Genomic DNA, 21,117 nt, shown 5'->3' with positions numbered 1-21,117 from the left:
AAGCAAATTTCATCCGATCCGTCTGAAATTTGGTACGTGGTGTTAGTATATGGTCTCTAAGAACCATGCAGAAATTGGCCCACATCGGTTCATACTTATATATAGCCCTCATATAAACCGATCCCCAGATTTAAACTCCGGAGCCCCTTGGAAGAGCAAAATTCACCCGATCCGGTTGAAATTTGGTACGTGGTGAAATTTGGTACATTGCGCTAGTATATGGCCGCTAACAACCATGCCAACATTTCTCCATATCGGTCTATAGTTAGATATAGCCGATACCAAAAATTATCTACCAAAATTTTATTACTATAGAAAATTTGGTGAAAATTTTATTAGTATAGAAAATTTTATCAAAATTTTATTACTATACAATATTTTGTCAAGATTTTATTTTTATAGAAAATTTTGTCAAAATTTTGTTACTATACAATATTTTGTCAAGATTTTATTTTTATAGACAATTTTGCCAAAATTTTAGTTCTATAGAAAATTTTGTCAAAAATTTATTGCTATACAAATTTTTTTCAAGATTTTATTTGTCTAGAAAATTTTGTCAAAATTTTATTTGTATAGAAAATTTTGTCAAAATTTTATTTGTATAGAAAATTTTGTCAAAATTTTATTTGTATAGAAAATTTTGTCAAAATTTTATTTGTATAGAAAATGTTGTCAAAATTTTATTTGTATAGAAAATTTTGTCAAAATTTTATTTGTATAGAAAATTTTGTCAAAATGTTATTGCTGTAGAAAATGTTATCAACATTTTATTTCTATAGAAAATTTTGTCAAACTGAATTATATACGTATTTACCCCCATTTTCATGAAGCTCCGTTAGTGCTATGTTAGCTTACGAACTTTTAAGCCGCATTATGAGCGTATCTGTCATCTTGCGTATATATTCCATATGCCAGTTAGGAACTTAACTGCTGAAAATTTTTGTTAAAGTTAACGGGAGAGAAGATATTTGCAATTTAATTTCTGTTAACTGGCAGTTAACGCCTAACGGGGCTACATGAAAATGGCCGTTAATCGGCTTTTTTTTTTGTTTAATATATACCCCGTATGGACTAACTTACAATTGAGGAGACGGTGTTAAGAAGTTTTAAGATACCTTGCCATCGGCACGTGTTACCGAAACCCAAGTAATTCGATTGTGGATGACAGTCTTTAGTACAAGTTTATATGCAATCCATGGTGGAGGGTACATAAAATTCGGCCTGGCCGAACTTACTGCCGTATATACTAGTTTTTTCTTCAAAATTTTAATGGGTAATCTTAACTTTTTTTGTTTCAAATAGATTAAAAGCAGAGTAAAATTAATAATCTGGGACAAATTATTCAAAATTTGTCAAAAAAAAATACTAAATCTAGAAAAATTGCGAATTTTTTCAAAAAATATTTGAGGTCAAATGTTTCAAACAAGCGTTAGAATCCATTAAAAATTATAAAAAATTATAGAAATTATTTATTTGGCAAAATATCACAAAATTTTTTAATTAACATCCAAAACACTGAATTCAGATCACACCCTAAAAAGTGATTCAAATTCAGCTGTTTAAATGGTAGACATCCGTCCTTTGACAAGCCCATATTAAATTCAATTTTGCCCCACTTCGGGATCCAAAAAGAACATGTTCACTACTTTGTTGGCGACGCTTTTTTTGCTGGGTATAGAACAGTTTCGTACGATTCCCATAAATAGTAAGAATGAACTAGTGATGGTCATGATTTGGCGCCAATGATGTTCTTCTTTACTTTTAGTTCATTTTTCCTTCTATGAGAGGATGTAATTTAGTTCAATTTTGCTGGGAAAATATAAATGAATCGAAACATGAATATTTACAAAAATAAATTGTAGTTATTCTGACGAGAATTCAAAAAGATGTGACTGATACTCATAAAATTCAAAATGAACAAAAATTAAAGAAAGTCTTAACATAAAACAAGTATATACGGCCGTAAGTTCGGCCAGGCCGAAGCTTATGTACCCTCCACCATGGATTGCGTAGAAACTTCTACTGAAGACTGTCATCCACAATCGAATTACTAGGGTTGCGGTAACACTTGCCGATGGCAAGTTAGCGGCCACATACTAGCGCACTGCACCAAATTTTACCACGTACCAAATTTCAACCGGATCGGGTGAATTTTGCTCTTCCAAGGGGCTACGGAGTTCAAATCTTGGGATCGGTTTATATGGGGGCTACATATCATTATGGACCGATATAGACCAATTCCTGCATTGTTGTCAGCGGCCATATACTAGCGCAATGTACCAAATTTCACCACGTACAAAATTTCAAGCGGATCGGGTGAATTTTGCTCTTCCAAGGGGCTCCGGAGTTTAAATCTGGGGATCGGTTTATATGAGGGCTATATATAATTATGAACCGATGTGGACCAATTTCTGCATGGTTCTTATAGACCATATACTAACACCACGTACCAAATTTTAGCCTGATCGGATGAAATTTGCTTCTCTTAGAAGCTCCGCAAGCCAAATCGGGGGATCGGTTTATATGGGGGCTATATATAATTATGGACCGATGTGGACCACTTTTTACATGGTTGTTAGTGATCATATGCTGACTCCATGTACCAAATTTCAGACGGATCGGATGAAATTTGCTTCCCTTAGAGCCTCCGCAAGCCAAATCTGGGGATCGGTTTATATGGGGGCTATATATAATTATGGACCGATGTGGACCAATTTTTGCTTGCTTATTAGATACTATATACTAACACCATGTACTAAATTTCAGCCGGATCGGATGAAATTTTCTTCTCTTAAAGGCTCCACAAGCCCAATTTGCGGATACGTTTATATGGGGACTATATATAATTATGGACCGATATGAACCAATTTTTGCATGGTTGTTAGAGACCATATACTTGAACCATGTACCAAATTTCAGCCTGATCGGGTGAAATTTGCTTCTCTTAGAGGCTCCTCAAACCAAATCGGGGGATCGGTTTATATGGGGGCTATATATAATTAATGAGCAATGTGGACCAATTATTGCATATTTATTAGAGACCATATACTTACACCATGTACTAAATTTCAGCCGGATCGGATGAAATTTGCTTCTCTTAGAGGCTCCACAAGCCCAATTTACGGATCGGTTTATATGGGGACTATATATGGAGAAATGTTGGCTTGCGGAGCCTCTAAGAGAAGCAAATTTCATCCGATCCGGCTGAAATTTGGTACATGGTGTTAGTATATAGTATCTAATAAGCAAGCAAAAATTGGTCCACATCGGTCCATAATTATATATAGCCCCCATATAAACCGATCCCCAGATTTGGCTTGCGGAGGCTCTAAGAGAAGCAAATTTCATCCGATCCGTCTGAAATTTGGTACGTGGTGTTAGTATATGGTCTCTAAGAACCATGCAGAAATTGGCCCACATCGGTTCATACTTATATATAGCCCTCATATAAACCGATCCCCAGATTTAAACTCCGGAGCCCCTTGGAAGAGCAAAATTCACCCGATCCGGTTGAAATTTGGTACGTGGTGAAATTTGGTACATTGCGCTAGTATATGGCCGCTAACAACCATGCCAACATTTCTCCATATCGGTCTATAGTTAGATATAGCCGATACCAAAAATTATCTACCAAAATTTTATTACTATAGAAAATTTGGTGAAAATTTTATTAGTATAGAAAATTTTATCAAAATTTTATTACTATACAATATTTTGTCAAGATTTTATTTTTATAGAAAATTTTGTCAAAATTTTGTTACTATACAATATTTTGTCAAGATTTTATTTTTATAGACAATTTTGCCAAAATTTTAGTTCTATAGAAAATTTTGTCAAAAATTTATTGCTATACAAATTTTTTTCAAGATTTTATTTGTCTAGAAAATTTTGTCAAAATTTTATTTGTATAGAAAATTTTGTCAAAATTTTATTTGTATAGAAAATTTTGTCAAAATTTTATTTGTATAGAAAATTTTGTCAAAATTTTATTTGTATAGAAAATGTTGTCAAAATTTTATTTGTATAGAAAATTTTGTCAAAATTTTATTTGTATAGAAAATTTTGTCAAAATGTTATTGCTGTAGAAAATGTTATCAACATTTTATTTCTATAGAAAATTTTGTCAAACTGAATTATATACGTATTTACCCCCATTTTCATGAAGCTCCGTTAGTGCTATGTTAGCTTACGAACTTTTAAGCCGCATTATGAGCGTATCTGTCATCTTGCGTATATATTCCATATGCCAGTTAGGAACTTAACTGCTGAAAATTTTTGTTAAAGTTAACGGGAGAGAAGATATTTGCAATTTAATTTCTGTTAACTGGCAGTTAACGCCTAACGGGGCTACATGAAAATGGCCGTTAATCGGCTTTTTTTTTTTGTTTAATATATACCCCGTATGGACTAACTTACAATTGAGGAGACGGTGTTAAGAAGTTTTAAGATACCTTGCCATCGGCACGTGTTACCGAAACCCAAGTAATTCGATTGTGGATGACAGTCTTTAGTACAAGTTTATATGCAATCCATGGTGGAGGGTACATAAAATTCGGCCTGGCCGAACTTACTGCCGTATATACTAGTTTTTTCTTCAAAATTTTAATGGGTAATCTTAACTTTTTTTGTTTCAAATAGATTAAAAGCAGAGTAAAATTAATAATCTGGGACAAATTATTCAAAATTTGTCAAAAAAAAATACTAAATCTAGAAAAATTGCGAATTTTTTCAAAAAATATTTGAGGTCAAATGTTTCAAACAAGCGTTAGAATCCATTAAAAATTATAAAAAATTATAGAAATTATTTATTTGGCAAAATATCACAAAATTTTTTAATTAACATCCAAAACACTGAATTCAGATCACACCCTAAAAAGTGATTCAAATTCAGCTGTTTAAATGGTAGACATCCGTCCTTTGACAAGCCCATATTAAATTCAATTTTGCCCCACTTCGGGATCCAAAAAGAACATGTTCACTACTTTGTTGGCGACGCTTTTTTTGCTGGGATTTTTCTAAATTATTTGAAACAAAAAAAGTTAAAATTACTTTTTAAAAATATGAAAAAGCGAATTATAAACAAAAGAAGTTTCTGAGTAGTTAAAATAAAGAACATCTGTGAGAAAACATTTTTGGAAGTAACGAATTTATTTGCAGGGATACTCTCTAACAACAATGCAAAATTTGGCCCACAATTTCAACCGATCTGGAAAAAAATTTGGCAGGTATGCTGGTATATGCTCTCTAATAATCATGCAAAAATTGGTCCATATCGGTCCAGAATTATATATAACCCCATATAAACTGACACCCGGATTTGACATCTGGAGCCTCCTGAAGGAGCAAAGTTCTTCCGAACCGACATTTCGTGTACGGTGTCAGTACATGCCCTCTAATTAACATGCCAAAATTGGTCCATGTCGGTCCATATCCTTGAGATGATCAATTGTGTTTATTTTATAAGTGTATACACTGGAAAAAAAACATATTGTCGTGGGGACAAAGATTTCTTGATCTTAAGAATATGTATTTCTCTAATATAAAGTTTTTTCGCTTGTCCAAATGTCGATAAACTTTTCAATGAAGTCGTTTTATCCTTATAGTTAATTAATTCGACGTAAAATTGCGTATTTTACATGAAAGACAATTTTGCTTAACTAAGGTCAACTTGGCTTAAATAATTCTGAAAAATTCTTCAAAATTAACGAAATTTTCTTTAAATTTGTTTTAAAAGAGATATTTTCCAACACTTTATTTTAAAGACTTTTTTACTTGGAACATGTCATAATTTCAGCTTGAAGTCAAGTCTGAATTTGGAAATTAAAGTTTTCGTTTTCAAGTGAAGAAAAAACCAGAATAAACCAATTAAATCAAATTTGGTTCCTAGTATCAAGTACGCGAAACACAAATTTAAAAGAGAATTGTGTCTCAAAGGTATCCTTACATACCAAAATCATTAGTGTAAATACAAAATCATTGGAACCGGGGATGTTTATTTTCCGGAGTATAAAGGATTTCCATACCCAGTTCTAATAACGATAATTTCATCTTATGTTCCTTTGACACCAATGCATAATGAAGATGGATAATGGTAATAACTCAATGAAATACCAGTCTTATGGGTTTTCTAATAAATTAATGGGATTAATTTCAACTTTTGTCTCATATTCACCATGGGAATGTTTGCAACATGCAAACTACAATAAAAAAGAAAAGAAAAAATGCAGAATATCTAAATTTTCTTATGTCGTTCTATTCTCTCTCTCCCTCTTTCTTTTCGCCTCTTGGATAGTGCTACTTATTTTCTGCTTAATTTATTTTCTTTTTTCATTGAATTTCCTGCCATTAACCTTTGAGTGTGTCTAGCCACCATTAGAGATGAATTGCTGGTTGTCGTTGCTCCTACCCATTAACAGGGCAGCTAGGAGTAGAGGACATTTTTTCTTTTAATGGCACACAATATAGGGATGTACTAAGTAATGCCGATGAGCATTAGGAAAATCGAAATTTTGTCATTAAAAAATACAGGGCGGTTGACACGATATGTTATTAACTGAAATTTGCCTATTTTTCACTGTGAAAATATATTTTATTGACTTAAAGGATCAAAATATGTTGAAATACTCTAAATTTCATAATCTATTCAGTTTTGCTCGATTTGGACACACATTTTGCTCTGAGACGGGCAAAAACCATGTTCACGAAAAATTTTCCAATTAAAGTCTTAATTGAGTTTTAAAAAATATTCAATTAATCATTTAATAGGTTCAACAAATTTTCTAATTGAAACAAAAATCAATTACAACAAGTATATACAGCAGTAAATTCGGCCGGGCCGAATTTTAAATACCCACCACCATGAATTAAATATGATAGTTTACTTTGAAAACTCTTCGTCGTAGTGGGTTACTTGATACTATATAGAATTGTAGGGGGTTTGATGACAAATCTTCTCCCAAGGCAGTCAGCTCCCGAAGACAAACTTTAAAGATTCTACCTATGAAGACCAAATAAGATTCTAGATTTATGAGAACCAATTTTGTTTGAGTTTTAGAGAAATTATAAACATATCGTGTATATGATTAAATTACGCCTTGATTTGAAATCTTAAATCTGTAGATTTTTTCCGCCATTAGTTAAATAAATACGATGAGTAAAATCTGGAAATTTTACTTTCAGTTTGAAGCAATTTTCATGATCAGTGCGCCTGCTATTTTAGAGAATTTTAGAGTTGAATAAACGAAAATACTTTATAAGAAAAGAAAATTTCGTTTGTCTAAAATTTCATTATAGATTACTAATTTCCAGCAAATCGGATAAAAACTACGGATTCTAGAAGCCCAAGAAATAAAGCCGGGAGATCGGTGTATATGGGGGCTATACCAAAACATGGACCGATAAGTACCATTTGCTACTCACATATTTGTGATCTTAAAATACCTCCAGAATTTCAAATAAATCGGCTAGAAAACATAGTCTCTAGACGCCCAAGAAGTAAAAATAGAGAGATCAGCCTATATGGGGGTTATACCAAAAAACGGACCGATATACCTCAATTTCGGCACACTTATTTGTGGTCTAAAAATACCTCTAGATTTCCAATTTCAGGCAAATCGTATTGTAAATATAGTTTCTAGAAGCCCTAGAAGCAAAATCGGGATATCGGTCTATATGGGGGCTATACCAAAACATGGACCGATGGGCACCATTTTCGGCACACTTTTTTATGGTCCTCAAATACCTCTATATTTCCAATTTCAGGCAAATTGGATAAAAACTACGGTTTTTATAGGCCCAAGACTCCAAATCGGGAGGTTGGTTTATATGGAGGCTATATCAAAACATGGACCGATACGGACCATTTTCGACTCACCTCTTTATGGTCCCAAAATACCTCTAGATTTTCAATTTCATACAAATCGGATAGAAAATACTGTTTCTAGACGCGCAAGAAGCAAAATCGTGAGATCGGTCTATATGGGGGCTATACCAAAACATGGACCGATACGGACCATTTTCGACACACCTCTTTATAGTCCTACAATACCTCTAGATTTCCCATTTCAGGCAAATCGGATGGTAAATATAGTTTCTAGACGCCCAAGAAGCAAAATCGGGATATGGGGGCTATATCAAAACATGGACCGATACGGTCCATTTTCGACACACTTCCTTATGGTCCTAAAATACCTCTAGATTTTCAATTTCAGACAAATCGGATAGAAAATACTGTTTCTAGACACCTAAGAAGCAAAATCGGGAGATCCGTCTATATGGGGGCTATATCAAAACATGGACCGATACGGACCATTTTCGACACACCTCTTAGTGGTCCCAAAATACCTCTGGATTTCCAATTTCAAGCAAATCTGACAAGAACTACGGTTTTTATAGGCCCAAGACCCCAAATCGGGAGGTCGGTTTATATGGGGACTATATCAAAACTTGGACCGATATAGCCCATCTTCGAACTTGACCTGCCTGCAAACAAAAAACTAATATGTGCCAAATTTGGGGACGATAGCGCCATTATTGAAGGCTGTAGCGTGATTACAACAGACAGACAGACAGAGAGACGGACAGACGGGCATGCTTATATCGTCTTAGAATTTCTCCCTGATCAAGAATATATATACTTTATATAGTCGGAAATCGATATTTCGATGTGTTACAAACGGAATGACAAACTTATTATACCCCCGTCACCATTCTATGGTGGTGGGTATAACAATTAATAGTATCAATTAATTTTTAATTGTATCAATTAATTTTTTTATTTTCTGTGATTGAAGACATTTTAATTAAAAATTAATTGGATGAATTAATTTCGTGATTGAAGACAAAATAAAATTTTGAGAAACTTTTGTATAGAAATAAAATGTTGAGAAAATTTTCGTTAGAAATAAAATTTTGACAAAATTTTCTATAGAAATAAAATTTTGACAAAATTTTCTATAGAAATAAAATTTTGACAAATTTTTCTATTGAAATAAAATTTTGAGAGAATGTTCTATAGAAATAAAATTTTGAGAAACTTCTCTAAGAAATAAAGTATTGAGAACCTTCTCTACGAAATAAAATTTTGAGAAAATTTTCTTAAGAAATAAAATGTGGACAAAATTTTCTAAAGAAATAAAATTTTGAGAAAATTTTCTATAGAAATTAAAATTTGAGCAAATATTCTATAGAAATAAAATTTTGAGAAACTTCTCTAAGAAATAAAATTTTGACAAAATTTTCTTTAGAAATAAAATGTTGACCAAATTTTCTATAGAAATAAAATTTTGACAAAATTTTCTATGGGAAGAAAATTTTCTATAGAAATAACAATTTGACAATTTTTTCTATGGAAATAAAAATTTCAGAGAGTGTTCTATAGAGATACAATTAAAAAAAAATTCTATAGAAATAAAATTTTGAGAAAATTTTCTATAAAGAGACAATTATGAGAAAATTTTCTATAGAAATAAAATGTTGGGAAAATTTTCTATAGAAACAAAATTTTGGCAAAATTTTCTATAGAAATAAAATTTTGGCAAAATTTTCTATAGAAACAAAATTTTGGCAAAATTTTCTATAGAAATAAAATTTTGGCAAAATTTTCTATAGAAACAAAATTTTGACAAAATTTGCTATAGAAATAAGATTTTGACAAAATTTTCTACAGAAATGAAATTTTGACAAAATTTTCTATAGAAATACAATTTTGAAAAACAAAAAACTTTCTATAGAAATACAATTTTGAAAAAAAAAACTTGCAATTTAAATAAAATTTAGCAAAATAAGATTTTTGCTGTTTGTTTCTCCAACTTTTAGTAGATTATTTTTGGCTCGAGTGGCAACAGTGTTTACCACTCACTATAAATATTGGATCCACTGTCATACACCGAAGACTTGAGAACTATTGAAACAGTGGATTGCAGTTGACAAACGTAGTCGAATGTCGATACATTAAAATTCAACCTTTTAATAATTGCAAAAGTCGATTTGTTCCAAATTTTAAAAAGTCGAAAGGTTTTTCATATTTTAAAAATGTCGAAAAGTCGACTCGTCAAGAAAAAGGGCACAAAATTTGACTTTTGGATTCCCATTATAATTCCTAGTGGACTAAGGCGAATTTTCCTTGAACGAAAGAAACACATTTTTGATTTAAATACACGGATGAAAAAGACTGTTTTTCATATGTTTGGCTATAAACATTATATGTTTGGAACACAAATTTTTAAACACAATATTTTTGAGTGCAAGTATATAATGTTCATAAACTAGCATAACATGTTTGGGACATATATGTTAATATGTTAGAACATATTATGTTTGGGACATAAAATGTTTGTAAATATAATATGCTTGGATGCAAACATATATTAATTTAGAAATAGCCTATAAACATATATGTGTTTAGTAGCTTGGAGCGCTATTTAACAGGGAGCGATATTGAATTAAGTTGGTGGTTGTTGCTTGTTATTACAAAATTAACATTTTATTTTTCCTTGGGCAACTGATCAGCTACTTCTTTGATCCTTACAAACTGTGTGGTCCGCTGTTCGAATCCCCGTCCGGCAAAAGGTAAAATTAAAATAAAAAAACAATCATACAATTGAATAATTTCTTCTACAATGTTTGTATTACAGAAAAAGGTGCTAAGAACTAAAAAATCTCGTGGAAGTGAGAAAGATGTGGGGGAATATACAATTGGGCAGAAACAAAATTTTGAGCATTCAGGTCGAAAACCTATGTTGTTAGCACCTATATTACCTGTTTATTTTCATAATTCATTATGATTGTAAATATATAAATAAATAAATAAAATTTTGAGCACAATATTGTTTGGGAGAATTTTTTTTAAGCATATAATATTTTTCGGTGCAAAATGCTTCCAAACATATTATATGTTCACATAATAACATATTGTTTTTTAGAAGACAACATTATTGAATTTGGATGCAAAAATACAAAATGTTTGGAACTTAGACTACCCAAACATATATTGTTTAGACCAATATGCTTTCAAACATATTATATATTGGAAGAGATCAAACATATAAATACCCAAAAATGTATATGCTTGAAGCAAAATATGTTTGGGAGTATATGTTACAGAAGCGATTTTTTGTGAGCGTGTACATCGTCCATAAATGAATTGAATCTTTAGATTTAAGATAAAAACGATTCAAATATAGACCAAGACTTATTTTAAGGATTTAGTATCATTGATTTAAAGTTTTTTTTTTTTTTTGGAATTAAAAAACAATTTTTTACTTTGAAGCACCTCATTTTTGTGTGTACGTGAATAGCTTTATTAATACTCGTATACCGCGTAAAGAAAATGAAAATTCGATAAATGAGATCTATATCCTAATTTGAATTTTATTGATCCCAGATTTAAAGCCAGATAGGTCGCTAAAAAGTCTTTAGCTTAAAGAAGATGCATCTTTGGCTCGGAATCAATATCAAAATCCTTAAGGAAAAGCCAAAAATTTTCGATCCAAGTAAACTTTTTTTGCGTGTAATTTCAAATTAATAGAGTTCCCTAAAAATATATTTTTTTTCAAAGAAGCAGCATTTTTGGTTCGGAATCAATACCAAAATCCTTCATGGAAGGTGACGATTTTTGATTTAAACCTTTTTTGACTATGTATCAATTTCTTTTATTAAACTCATGCTAATCATTAGACAATAGTGGCTTTTTTTAATATTGAATATAAAATAGCAAAATATTTTTTCCTGCTTCGAGCATATAATTTACATCATCCAGAATCTGAGATGTTTTCATTAAAATCGACTTTTTTATTGCAGGCATGTACGTGAAGCTACCGGCATAAATGTTGATATGCGTATTGGCATCCATACGGGCAATGTACTTTGTGGCGTTTTGGGTCTACGTAAATGGCAATTCGATGTCTGGAGTGATGATGTTACACTGGCAAATCATATGGAGAGTGGTGGTGTCGCTGGGTAAGTACGCACAGTTGCCACTCGTGCCAAAAATAATCTACAAAAATTTGAAGCAAAGGTTACCAAAAATCTACTAAATTAAAAAAAAAAAAAAAAACAAGTAAGGAAAGTCTAAAGTCGGGCGGGGCCGAATATATTATACCCTGCACCACTTTGTAGATCTAAATTTTCGATACCATATCACATCCGTTAAATGTGTTGGGGGCTATATATAAAGGATTGTCCCAAATACATACATTTAAATATCACTCGATCTGGACAGAATTTGATAGACTTCTACAAAATATATAGACTCAAAATTTAAGTCGGCTAATGCACTAGGGTGGAGCACATGTTAGTAAAAAAATATGGGAAACATTTAAATCTGTAGCAATTTTAAGGAAACTTCGCAAAAGTTTATTTATGATTTATCGCTCGACATATATATGTATTAGAAGTTTAGGAAAATTAGAGTCATTTTTACAACTTTTCGACTAAGCAGTGGCGATTTTACAAGGAAAATGTTGGTATTTTTACCATTTTTGTCGAAATCAGAAAAACATATATATGGGAGCTATATCTAAATCTGAACCGATTTCAATAAAATTTGGCACACATGACTATATTACTAATTGTACTCCTAGTGCAAAATTTCAACCAAATTGGGTCAAAACTCTGGCTTCTGGGGCCATATAAGCCCATATCGGTTTAAAAATATATATGGAGGCTATATCTAAATCTGAATCAAATTGGGCACACATGACTATACTACCACTTGTACTCCTCGTGCAAAATTTCAAGCTAATCGGGATAAAACTCTGGCTTCTGGGTCCATATAAGTGCATATCGGGCGAAAGATATATATGGGAGCTATATCTAAATCTGAATCGATTTCAACCAAATTTGGCACGCATAGCTACAATGCTAAATCTACTCCCTGTGCAAAATTTCAACCAAATTGGGCCAAAACTCTGGCTTTTAGGACCATATTAGTCCATATCGGGCGAAAGATATATATGGGAGCTATATCTAAATCTGAACCGATTTCAATCAAATTTTGCACACTTGACTATACGACTAAGTGTTACAAAATTTCAAGCAAATCGGTATAAAACTCTGGCTGCTGGGTCCATATTAGTGCATATCGGGCGAAAGATATAAAGGGTGATTTGTTAAGAGCTTGATAACTTTTTTTTTTTAAAAAAACGCATAAAATTTGCAAAATCTCATCGGTTCTTTATTTGAAACGTTAGATTGGTCCATGACATTTACTTTTTGAAGATAATTTCATTTAAATGTTGACCGCGGCTGCGTCTTAGGTGGTCCATTCGGAAAGTCCAATTTTGGGCAACTTTTTCGAGCATTTCGGCCGGAATAGCCCGAATTTCTTCGGAAATGTTGTCTTCCAAAGCTGGAATAGTTGCTGGCTTATTTCTGTAGACTTTAGACTTGACGTAGCCCCACAAAAAATAGTCTAAAGGCGTCAAATCGCATGATCTTGGTGGCCAACTTACCGGTCCATTTCTTGAGATGAATTGTTCTCCGAAGTTTTCCCTCAAAATGGCCATAGAATCGCGAGCTGTGTGGCATGTAGCGCCATCTTGTTGAAACCACATGTCAACCAAGTTCAGTTCTTCCATTTTTGGCAACAAAAAGTTTGTTAGCATCGAACGATAGCGATCGCCATTCACCGTAACGTTGCGTCCAACAGCATCTTTGAAAAAATACGGTCCAATGATTCCACCAGCGTACAAACCACACCGAACAGTGCATTTTTCGGGATGCATGGGCAGTTCTTGAACGGCTTCTGGTTGCTCTTCACTCCAAATGCGGCAATTTTGCTTATTTACGTAGCCATTCAACCAGAAATGAGCCTCATCGCTGAACAAAATTTGTCGATAAAAAAGCGCGAAACACATTTCGAACCGAACACTGATTTTGGTAATAAAATTCAATGATTTGCAAGCGTTGCTCGTTAGTAAGTCTATTCATGATGAAATGTCAAAGCATACTGAGCATCTTTCTCTTTGACACCATGTCTGAAATCCCACGTGATCTGTCAAATACTAATGCATGAAAATCCTAACCTCAAAAGAATCACCCTTTATATGGGAGCTATATCTAAATCTGAACCGATTTCTTCCAAAATCAATAGGGTTCTATTCTGACCCAAATTAGGAACATGTGCCAAAATTGAAGGCGATTGGACTTAAATTGCGATCTAGACTTTGATCACAAAAATGTGTTCACAGACAGACGGACGGACGGACAGACGGACAGACGGACATGGTTATATCGACTCAGGACCCACCCTGAGTATTATTGCCAAAGACACCATGTATCTATCTCGTCTCCTTCTTGGTGTTACAAACATATGCACTAACTTATAATACCCTGTTCCACAGTGTGGCGCAGGGTATAAAAATATTTTAATTTGGAATTTTTGGTAAATTTTTTTGTGGTTAGTATGAAAAAAATGTGGAAGAAATATGGAATGATGGCTCCTATTAGCGGCAATTGTTTGAGTGCATATATATATATGTATATACCTTAAATTGAAGAAGTGTGGAATTTTAAATGTTTTAACGATTCAAAATTTTATTTCTAGAAAATGTAGAAAATTTTGTCAAAATTTTATTTCTATAGAAAATCTTTTCAAAATTTTATTCCTACAGCAAATTTTCTCAAACTTTTATTTCTGTAGAAAATGTTGTCAAAATTTTATTTCTACAGAAAATTTTGTCAAAATTTTATTTTTATAGAAAAATTTGTCCAAGTTTTATTTCTATAGAAAATGTTGTCCAAATTTTACTTCTATGTTATTGAAAACTTTGTCAATATTTTATATCTATAGAAAATTTTGTCAATATTTTATATCTATAGAAAATTTTGTCAAAATTTTATTTCTATAGAAAATTTTGTGCACATTTTATATCTATAGAAAATTTTGTCCAAATTTTACTTCTATAGAAATATTACATCAAATTTTATTTCTATTGAAAAATTACACAAAATTTTATTTCTATAGAAAATTTTCACAAAATTTTATTTCTATGGAAAATTTTGTCAAAATTTTATTTCTATAGAAAAATTTCTAAACATTTTATTTCTATAGAAAATGTTCTCCAAATTTTATTTCTAAAGACAGTTGTGTCAATGTTTTATTTTTTTTTAATTTTGTCAATATTTAATTAAAGGTTGGTCAAAACTGTATTTCGATAGAAAATTGAAGTTACTCTTAGTTGGAGAGGAATAGCCTGCAAATTCTACCAAAACATCAAGAATTCTACCAATCTACCCAACCGTAAAAAATCTACCTTTTTAGAATTCTACCTGGGTAAATGTGGCAACCGTGTAAATACGACGGCAGATTTCCCCCCACAGCCTTGATAAGGATTCTTTTGTTAGAGCTCCTGTGATTGCTTCATTATTATATTTTCGTAGGTTTCTAATAGAAATGGGATGGATGGGAGTGGTTTTGATATTCCTGTTGTTCTTTTGTTTTGTATAGGAAACGGAAATCATTTCGCTGGTAAATGCTGAGAATGAAAAATCAGTGATATCAACACCTATGTGTTATAAACATCTAGGACATAGAAATTTACAACTAAGATATTCTGACTTTTCGCTTATTGAAATACCATCTATGGATAATAGAAACAGGATGTAAACAGGAAGAGAAGGTAATATCCCATAATCAAGCGACGACTAATAATCAGACGGTGATAGGAAGGAAAATATATTCGAAGAGAATTGCCATTTCCTACAGTTGGATGAAAGGCAATTTGGTGAGGTATCACAAAACAATGGCAAGTTCATATCTTAAAGATTAAGATACCAGCTTGTTACACGTAGAGAAAGAATATAGTCACCTGAAACATACTTCAGGAGCATAATGTTATTATTTTACTGGGGAATATGGAACATTTTTGTTGCAATACTACCGACAAAATGGCATGGTTGGGACAATCATGTTACTGCTCCCTTTCAAAATGTAACATTATAGTCTTTATTGTTTTCTCTGGGTGTATTGGCAGAATTTTGAGAATTATGGAAAGGATATCCTCAAAAAACGACAACGAAAATTTCTATAGGCGATAAACTTTTCAATCAAGTATATTTTAATCATCTTCGTGATTGATATAATTTCAATTAAAAAATTAATTGATTTTTCTATAGAAAATTTTGTTAACATTTTCTTTCTATAGAAAATTTTGTCAAAATTTTATTTTTATAGAAAATTTTGTCAAAATTTTATTTTTATAGAAAATTTTGTCAAAATTTTATTTTTATAGAAAATTTTGTCAAAATTTTATTTTTATAAAAAATTTTGTCAAAATTTTATTTCTATAGAAAATTTTGTCAAAATTTTATTTCTATAGAAAATTTTGTCAAAATTTTATTTCTAAGGAAAATTTTGTCAAAATTTTATTTCTATAGAAAATTTTGTCAAAATTTTATTTCTATAGAAAATTTTGTCAAAATTTTATTTTTATAGAAAATTTTGTCAAAATTTTATTTTTATAGAAAATCTTGTCAAAATTTTATTTCTATAAAAAAATTTGTAAACCTTTTATTTCTAATGAAAATTTTGTCAAAATTTTATTTCTATAAAAAATTTTGTAAACCTTTTATTTCTAATGAAAATTTTGTCCAAATTTTATTTCTATAGAAAATTTTGTCCAAATTTTATTTCTATAGAAAATTTTGTCAAAATTTTATTTCTATAGAAATTTTTGTCAAAATATCATTTCTATAGAAAATATTGTCAAAATTTCATTTCTATAGAAAATGTTGTCAAAATTTCATTTCTATAGATAATTTTGTCAACATTTTATTGGCAGAGTTTTGAGAATATCCTCAGAAAAACGTCAACGAAACTTTCTATAGGCGATTAATTATACCCACCACCATAGAATGGTGACGGGGGTATAATAAGTTTGTCATTCAGTTTGTAACAAATCGAAATATCGATTTCCGACTATATAAAGTATATATATTCCTGATCAGGTAGAAATTCTAAGACGATATAACGATGTCCGTCTGTCTGTCTGTCTGTTGTAATCACGCTACAGTCTTCAATACTGAAGCAATCGTGCTGAAATTTTGCACAAACTCGTTTTTTGTCTGCACGCAGGTCAAGTTTGAAGATGGGCTATATCGGTCCAGGTTTTGATATAGTCCCCATAAAAACCGACCTCCCGATTTGGGGTCTTGGGCTTATATAAATCGTAGTTTTTATTCAATTTGCCTGAAATTTGAAATCTAGAAGTATTTTATGACCATAAAGAGATGTGCCAAAAATGGTGAGTATCGGCCCATGTTTTGGTATAGCCCCCATATAGACCGATCTCCCTATTTTATTTCTTGGGCTTATAGAAACCGCAGTTTTTATTCAATTTACCTGAAATTGGAAATCTAGAGGTATTATAGGACCACAAATACGTGTGCCAAAAATTGTGAGTATCGGTCCATATTTTGGTATAGCCCCCATATAGACCGATCTCCCGATTTTACTTCTTGGGCTTATAGAAACCGCAGTTTTTTATCCAATTTACCTGAAATTGGAAGTCGAGAGGTACTTTAGAACCCTAAAGAGGTGTGTCAAAAATGGTGAGCATCGGTCCATGTTTTGGTATGGTCCCCATATAAACCGACCTCCCGATTTGGGGTCTTGGGCTTATAGAAACCGTAGTTTTTATCCAATTTGCCTGAAATTAAAAATCTAGAGGTACTTGAGGACCATCAAAAGGTGTGCCGAAAATGATCCGTATCGTTCCATGTTTTGGTATAGCCCCCATATAGACCGATCTCCCGATTTTACATCTTGGGTTTATAGAATCCGTAGTTTATATACAATTTACCTGAAATTGGAAATTTATAGGTATTTTAGGACCATAAAGAGGTGTGCCACAAATGGTGAGTATCGGTCCATGTTTTGGTATAGCCCCCATATAGACCGATATCCCGATTTTATTTCTTGGGCTTCTAGAATCCGAAGTTTTTATCCAATTTGCCTGAAATTGGAAATCTAGAGGTATTTTCGGGCCATAAAGAGGTGTGCCGAAAACGGTGAGTATCGGTCCATATTTTAGTGTAGCCCCCATAAGAACGATCTCCCGATTTAACTCCTTGGGTTTCTAGAAACCGTAGTTTTTATCCGATTTGCCTGAAATTGTAAATATTCTTGTATTTTAGGCTTACAAAAACGTGTATCGGATTAAGTTTTTATCGGTCCATTTGGTAATGCCTCCATATAGACGACTTCACTTCTTGAGGGTATAGAAGGCGCACTGATCATGAAAATGACTTGAAACTCAATGTAAAATTTCCAGATTTTACTTCTCGGGTGAAAATCTACAGATTTAAGATTTCAAATCAAGACGTTATTTTATAATTTTCTTGCACACTTCCAAGAGATGTTAATGATTCCTCTAAATCTCAAACAAAAATGGTTCTTATAAATCCAGAATATGATATAGTCCTCATAGGTGAAATCTTTAAATTTATCTTCGGGAAGTGTCCTCAAGTCCTGATGCCCTCCTGAAATTTCAAAGGAAACTCTAATATTTGGTTCATGGTGGTGGGTATTTAAGATTCGGCCCGGCCGAACTTATTGCTGTATATACTTGTTTTTTAATCAAATATATTTTTATTTTTAATCATTTTCGTGATTGATATTAATTCAATTAAAACATTAATTGATATTTTGCAGTTTTGCATTTTTTATAATTTCTTTTGTTTTTCTTTTCCCCAGCCGTGTTCATATAACCAAACAAACATTAGAATTTCTCAATGGAAAATTTGAAGTGGAAGAGGGCAATGGAGCTAGCCGTGATTCATATTTGGCAGATCATAAAATTGAATCATATCTAATTGTACCACCAAAGGTAAATTCCACATTGTTTTTTTGCCCTCCCTTTACAGCAGTCTTGTTTCATTTATTTCCTATTTATTCGGTAGAAACCCACCTATATTACACCCATAGTACCACAAGTTATTGAATCATCTAGCCCTGTGGAAAATTCCTCCGATAATCATCCACATTATCTTCACAGTAATACATATGGCAATGAGGCTAATCCCGATGCAGAGGTTACGGAAAAATTATTACCATTGACGATTGTTAACTTTAAAGGAGTCGATAGTTCACCCACATTGGCCAATGCCACAAGTTGTGGCTCCAATAGTCCTGATGGGAAATTACCCCATATTACCTCTGCAACAACATCAATGTCAATTAAGGAAGAAGAGGATGAAGATACTGTGGAACTAAGACAAAACGATGGCGAACAAATGACCAACAGACCTTTGCCATCGCAACAATTACTGCCCGAGTCTGTGGCAAATCACAACTCCAATAATGTAGGTGATGCGGCCAATGTTCATGCCTCACTGACACCCAAATCATCATTAAGTCTGCCCAATGATGATGCCTTAAGTGCCAGTGGTAGTGAGGGTGGCAATAGTGCTGGCGCAACACCGTCTACCAATATAACTGAAAATCCTATGGCAAATCTGGAGGCATCTCTAGCATCTACAAATGGTAATGCGATTACAAATTCAGTTAATGCTGGTAGCAATGCGGCTTCTGCTGCCACCACTACTGGTACAGGCAATAGTCTTGTAGTTTCCGATATTCCAGAGGCAAGAAGCAAACGGAAATTGTCAGTTCAAGGTATGTATTATCATAGACTGGGACTATATTGCATACATACGTACACGGGAAAATATTAACCTAAGATAATATTTTTTTCTGAATCAAAAATTTCTGGAAGAAAATTGTGGCTTAATGTTATCTTTACTTCTTCTTTGGCTACGAATCAATGCCAAAATCATTAGTGCAAAGACAAAATCTTTGGAATCGAGCATGATTTTTTCAGTGTATGGCACTTATGTCCCGTTTTTGACACATTGTGTTATAGATACATTTTGGAAATTGTACGAATAGAATAGCTTTGTCAACTTATGTTATACATTTGGAACATTTCATATATCTCTGATGGAATACATCTAATCCTTTAGAGTTAAATAAATCGTAAAATTATATGAGCTTCGATTGAATTGAAACATTTTATACTTTTTTTTTTCAATACGCCATTACTAAAAGGCTACGTTTATCTCAATTCAATTCAATTTAATCAAAATTGCTACATATCTGGCTTCTTCTTCGTTTTAAAGTTCAAATTTGTTTGAAGCAAACTGCAATATTTCGTTGAAGTAACTTTGCATCCTTTTTATGTCGCACACAGGTTTGATGTCGTTTGCCGATAGAAGGCGTTCATCCGCATCATTTACCGAACGGAAACTGTCCTTTCATACAAATGAAAGTTTTCGAAGTCATGCGGGTAAGTACATGATATAAAGCTCTATGTGTACATGTCTGTAGAATAAAATTGCACATCCGCTCCATGTGTTACCTAAGAGGGGTGGAGAGGCAGGTTCATTGGATGATACAAAAAAAATTTAAATTCCTATAGCATAAGGTTCAGGGAAATTAAATTATATGTAGCCTATCCTTAAGGAGCAACAGTTGGTATGAGTTTATAGGGTGGGGAAATTGGAATTTATATCAAAGTAATTGCATTTAGTTTGTTCCCACTACAGGGCCAAGGATTTATCTTTTTCATGTTCCACTTTTTCTCCCTGTTCTTTCTTAGGTCACGTCACACGTAACCGTCCTTCATCGAAGATGACCAAATATGTTGAATGCTGGGGAGCTGATCGACCCTTTGCCAATATAGCCGAATCGAAATTGGTCAAGAATATTGGTTTGGCTGTAAGTTTTTTGAACATTGTCGTTTTTTTTTTTGTCTTTCTTGAAAATTCAATTGGTGGCATAGACATAAGGTGTTGAATTGAACATCACGCTTGAAAGGAGATTAAGAAAATAACAAAGCACTTTCACATGTAGGTAATTCAACACATTGTTACATGCTTTGAATATTTTCGGCTGTATACACTGAAAAATATTGATTGCTATTATAAAATCTAAATTTTAGCAACTAAATTTACCACAATATTGACGAATAGTTTTTTTTTTAAGAAATTTTAATTAATATAATATTCAAAAAAGTTAAATTAAATTTGAAACCTAATCGCAAATTTTGATACACTGTTAAAAAAATATTTTTAATATTGGCAATAGTCTTTATTTATTTTTTTTTATACCCTGCGCCA

At 32.3% G+C, this 21,117-nt stretch overlaps 1 protein-coding gene across 2 annotated transcripts in view; it reads left to right on the top strand.

Annotated features, from left to right (window-relative positions):
• The window catches only part of Ac76E (adenylate cyclase type 2 Ac76E), a 327,480-nt gene that overhangs the window by 281,485 nt on the left and 24,878 nt on the right, over positions 1–21,117 (top strand). For both annotated transcript variants that reach the window (XM_075305180.1, XM_075305179.1), the window contains exons 10-14: positions 11,800–11,958; positions 18,695–18,827; positions 18,901–19,615; positions 20,190–20,285; positions 20,598–20,716. In XM_075305180.1, coding sequence (XP_075161295.1) covers positions 11,800–11,958; positions 18,695–18,827; positions 18,901–19,615; positions 20,190–20,285; positions 20,598–20,716 — 1,222 coding nt within the window. The remainder of the gene's footprint in view (positions 1–11,799; positions 11,959–18,694; positions 18,828–18,900; positions 19,616–20,189; positions 20,286–20,597; positions 20,717–21,117) is intronic.

This window comes from Haematobia irritans, chromosome 4 (assembly GCF_050003625.1).
Source record: "Haematobia irritans isolate KBUSLIRL chromosome 4, ASM5000362v1, whole genome shotgun sequence".
In the NCBI taxonomy this organism is placed as follows: Eukaryota; Metazoa; Arthropoda; class Insecta; order Diptera; family Muscidae; genus Haematobia; species Haematobia irritans.
This window is presented reverse-complemented; position numbering and strand designations above follow the sequence as displayed.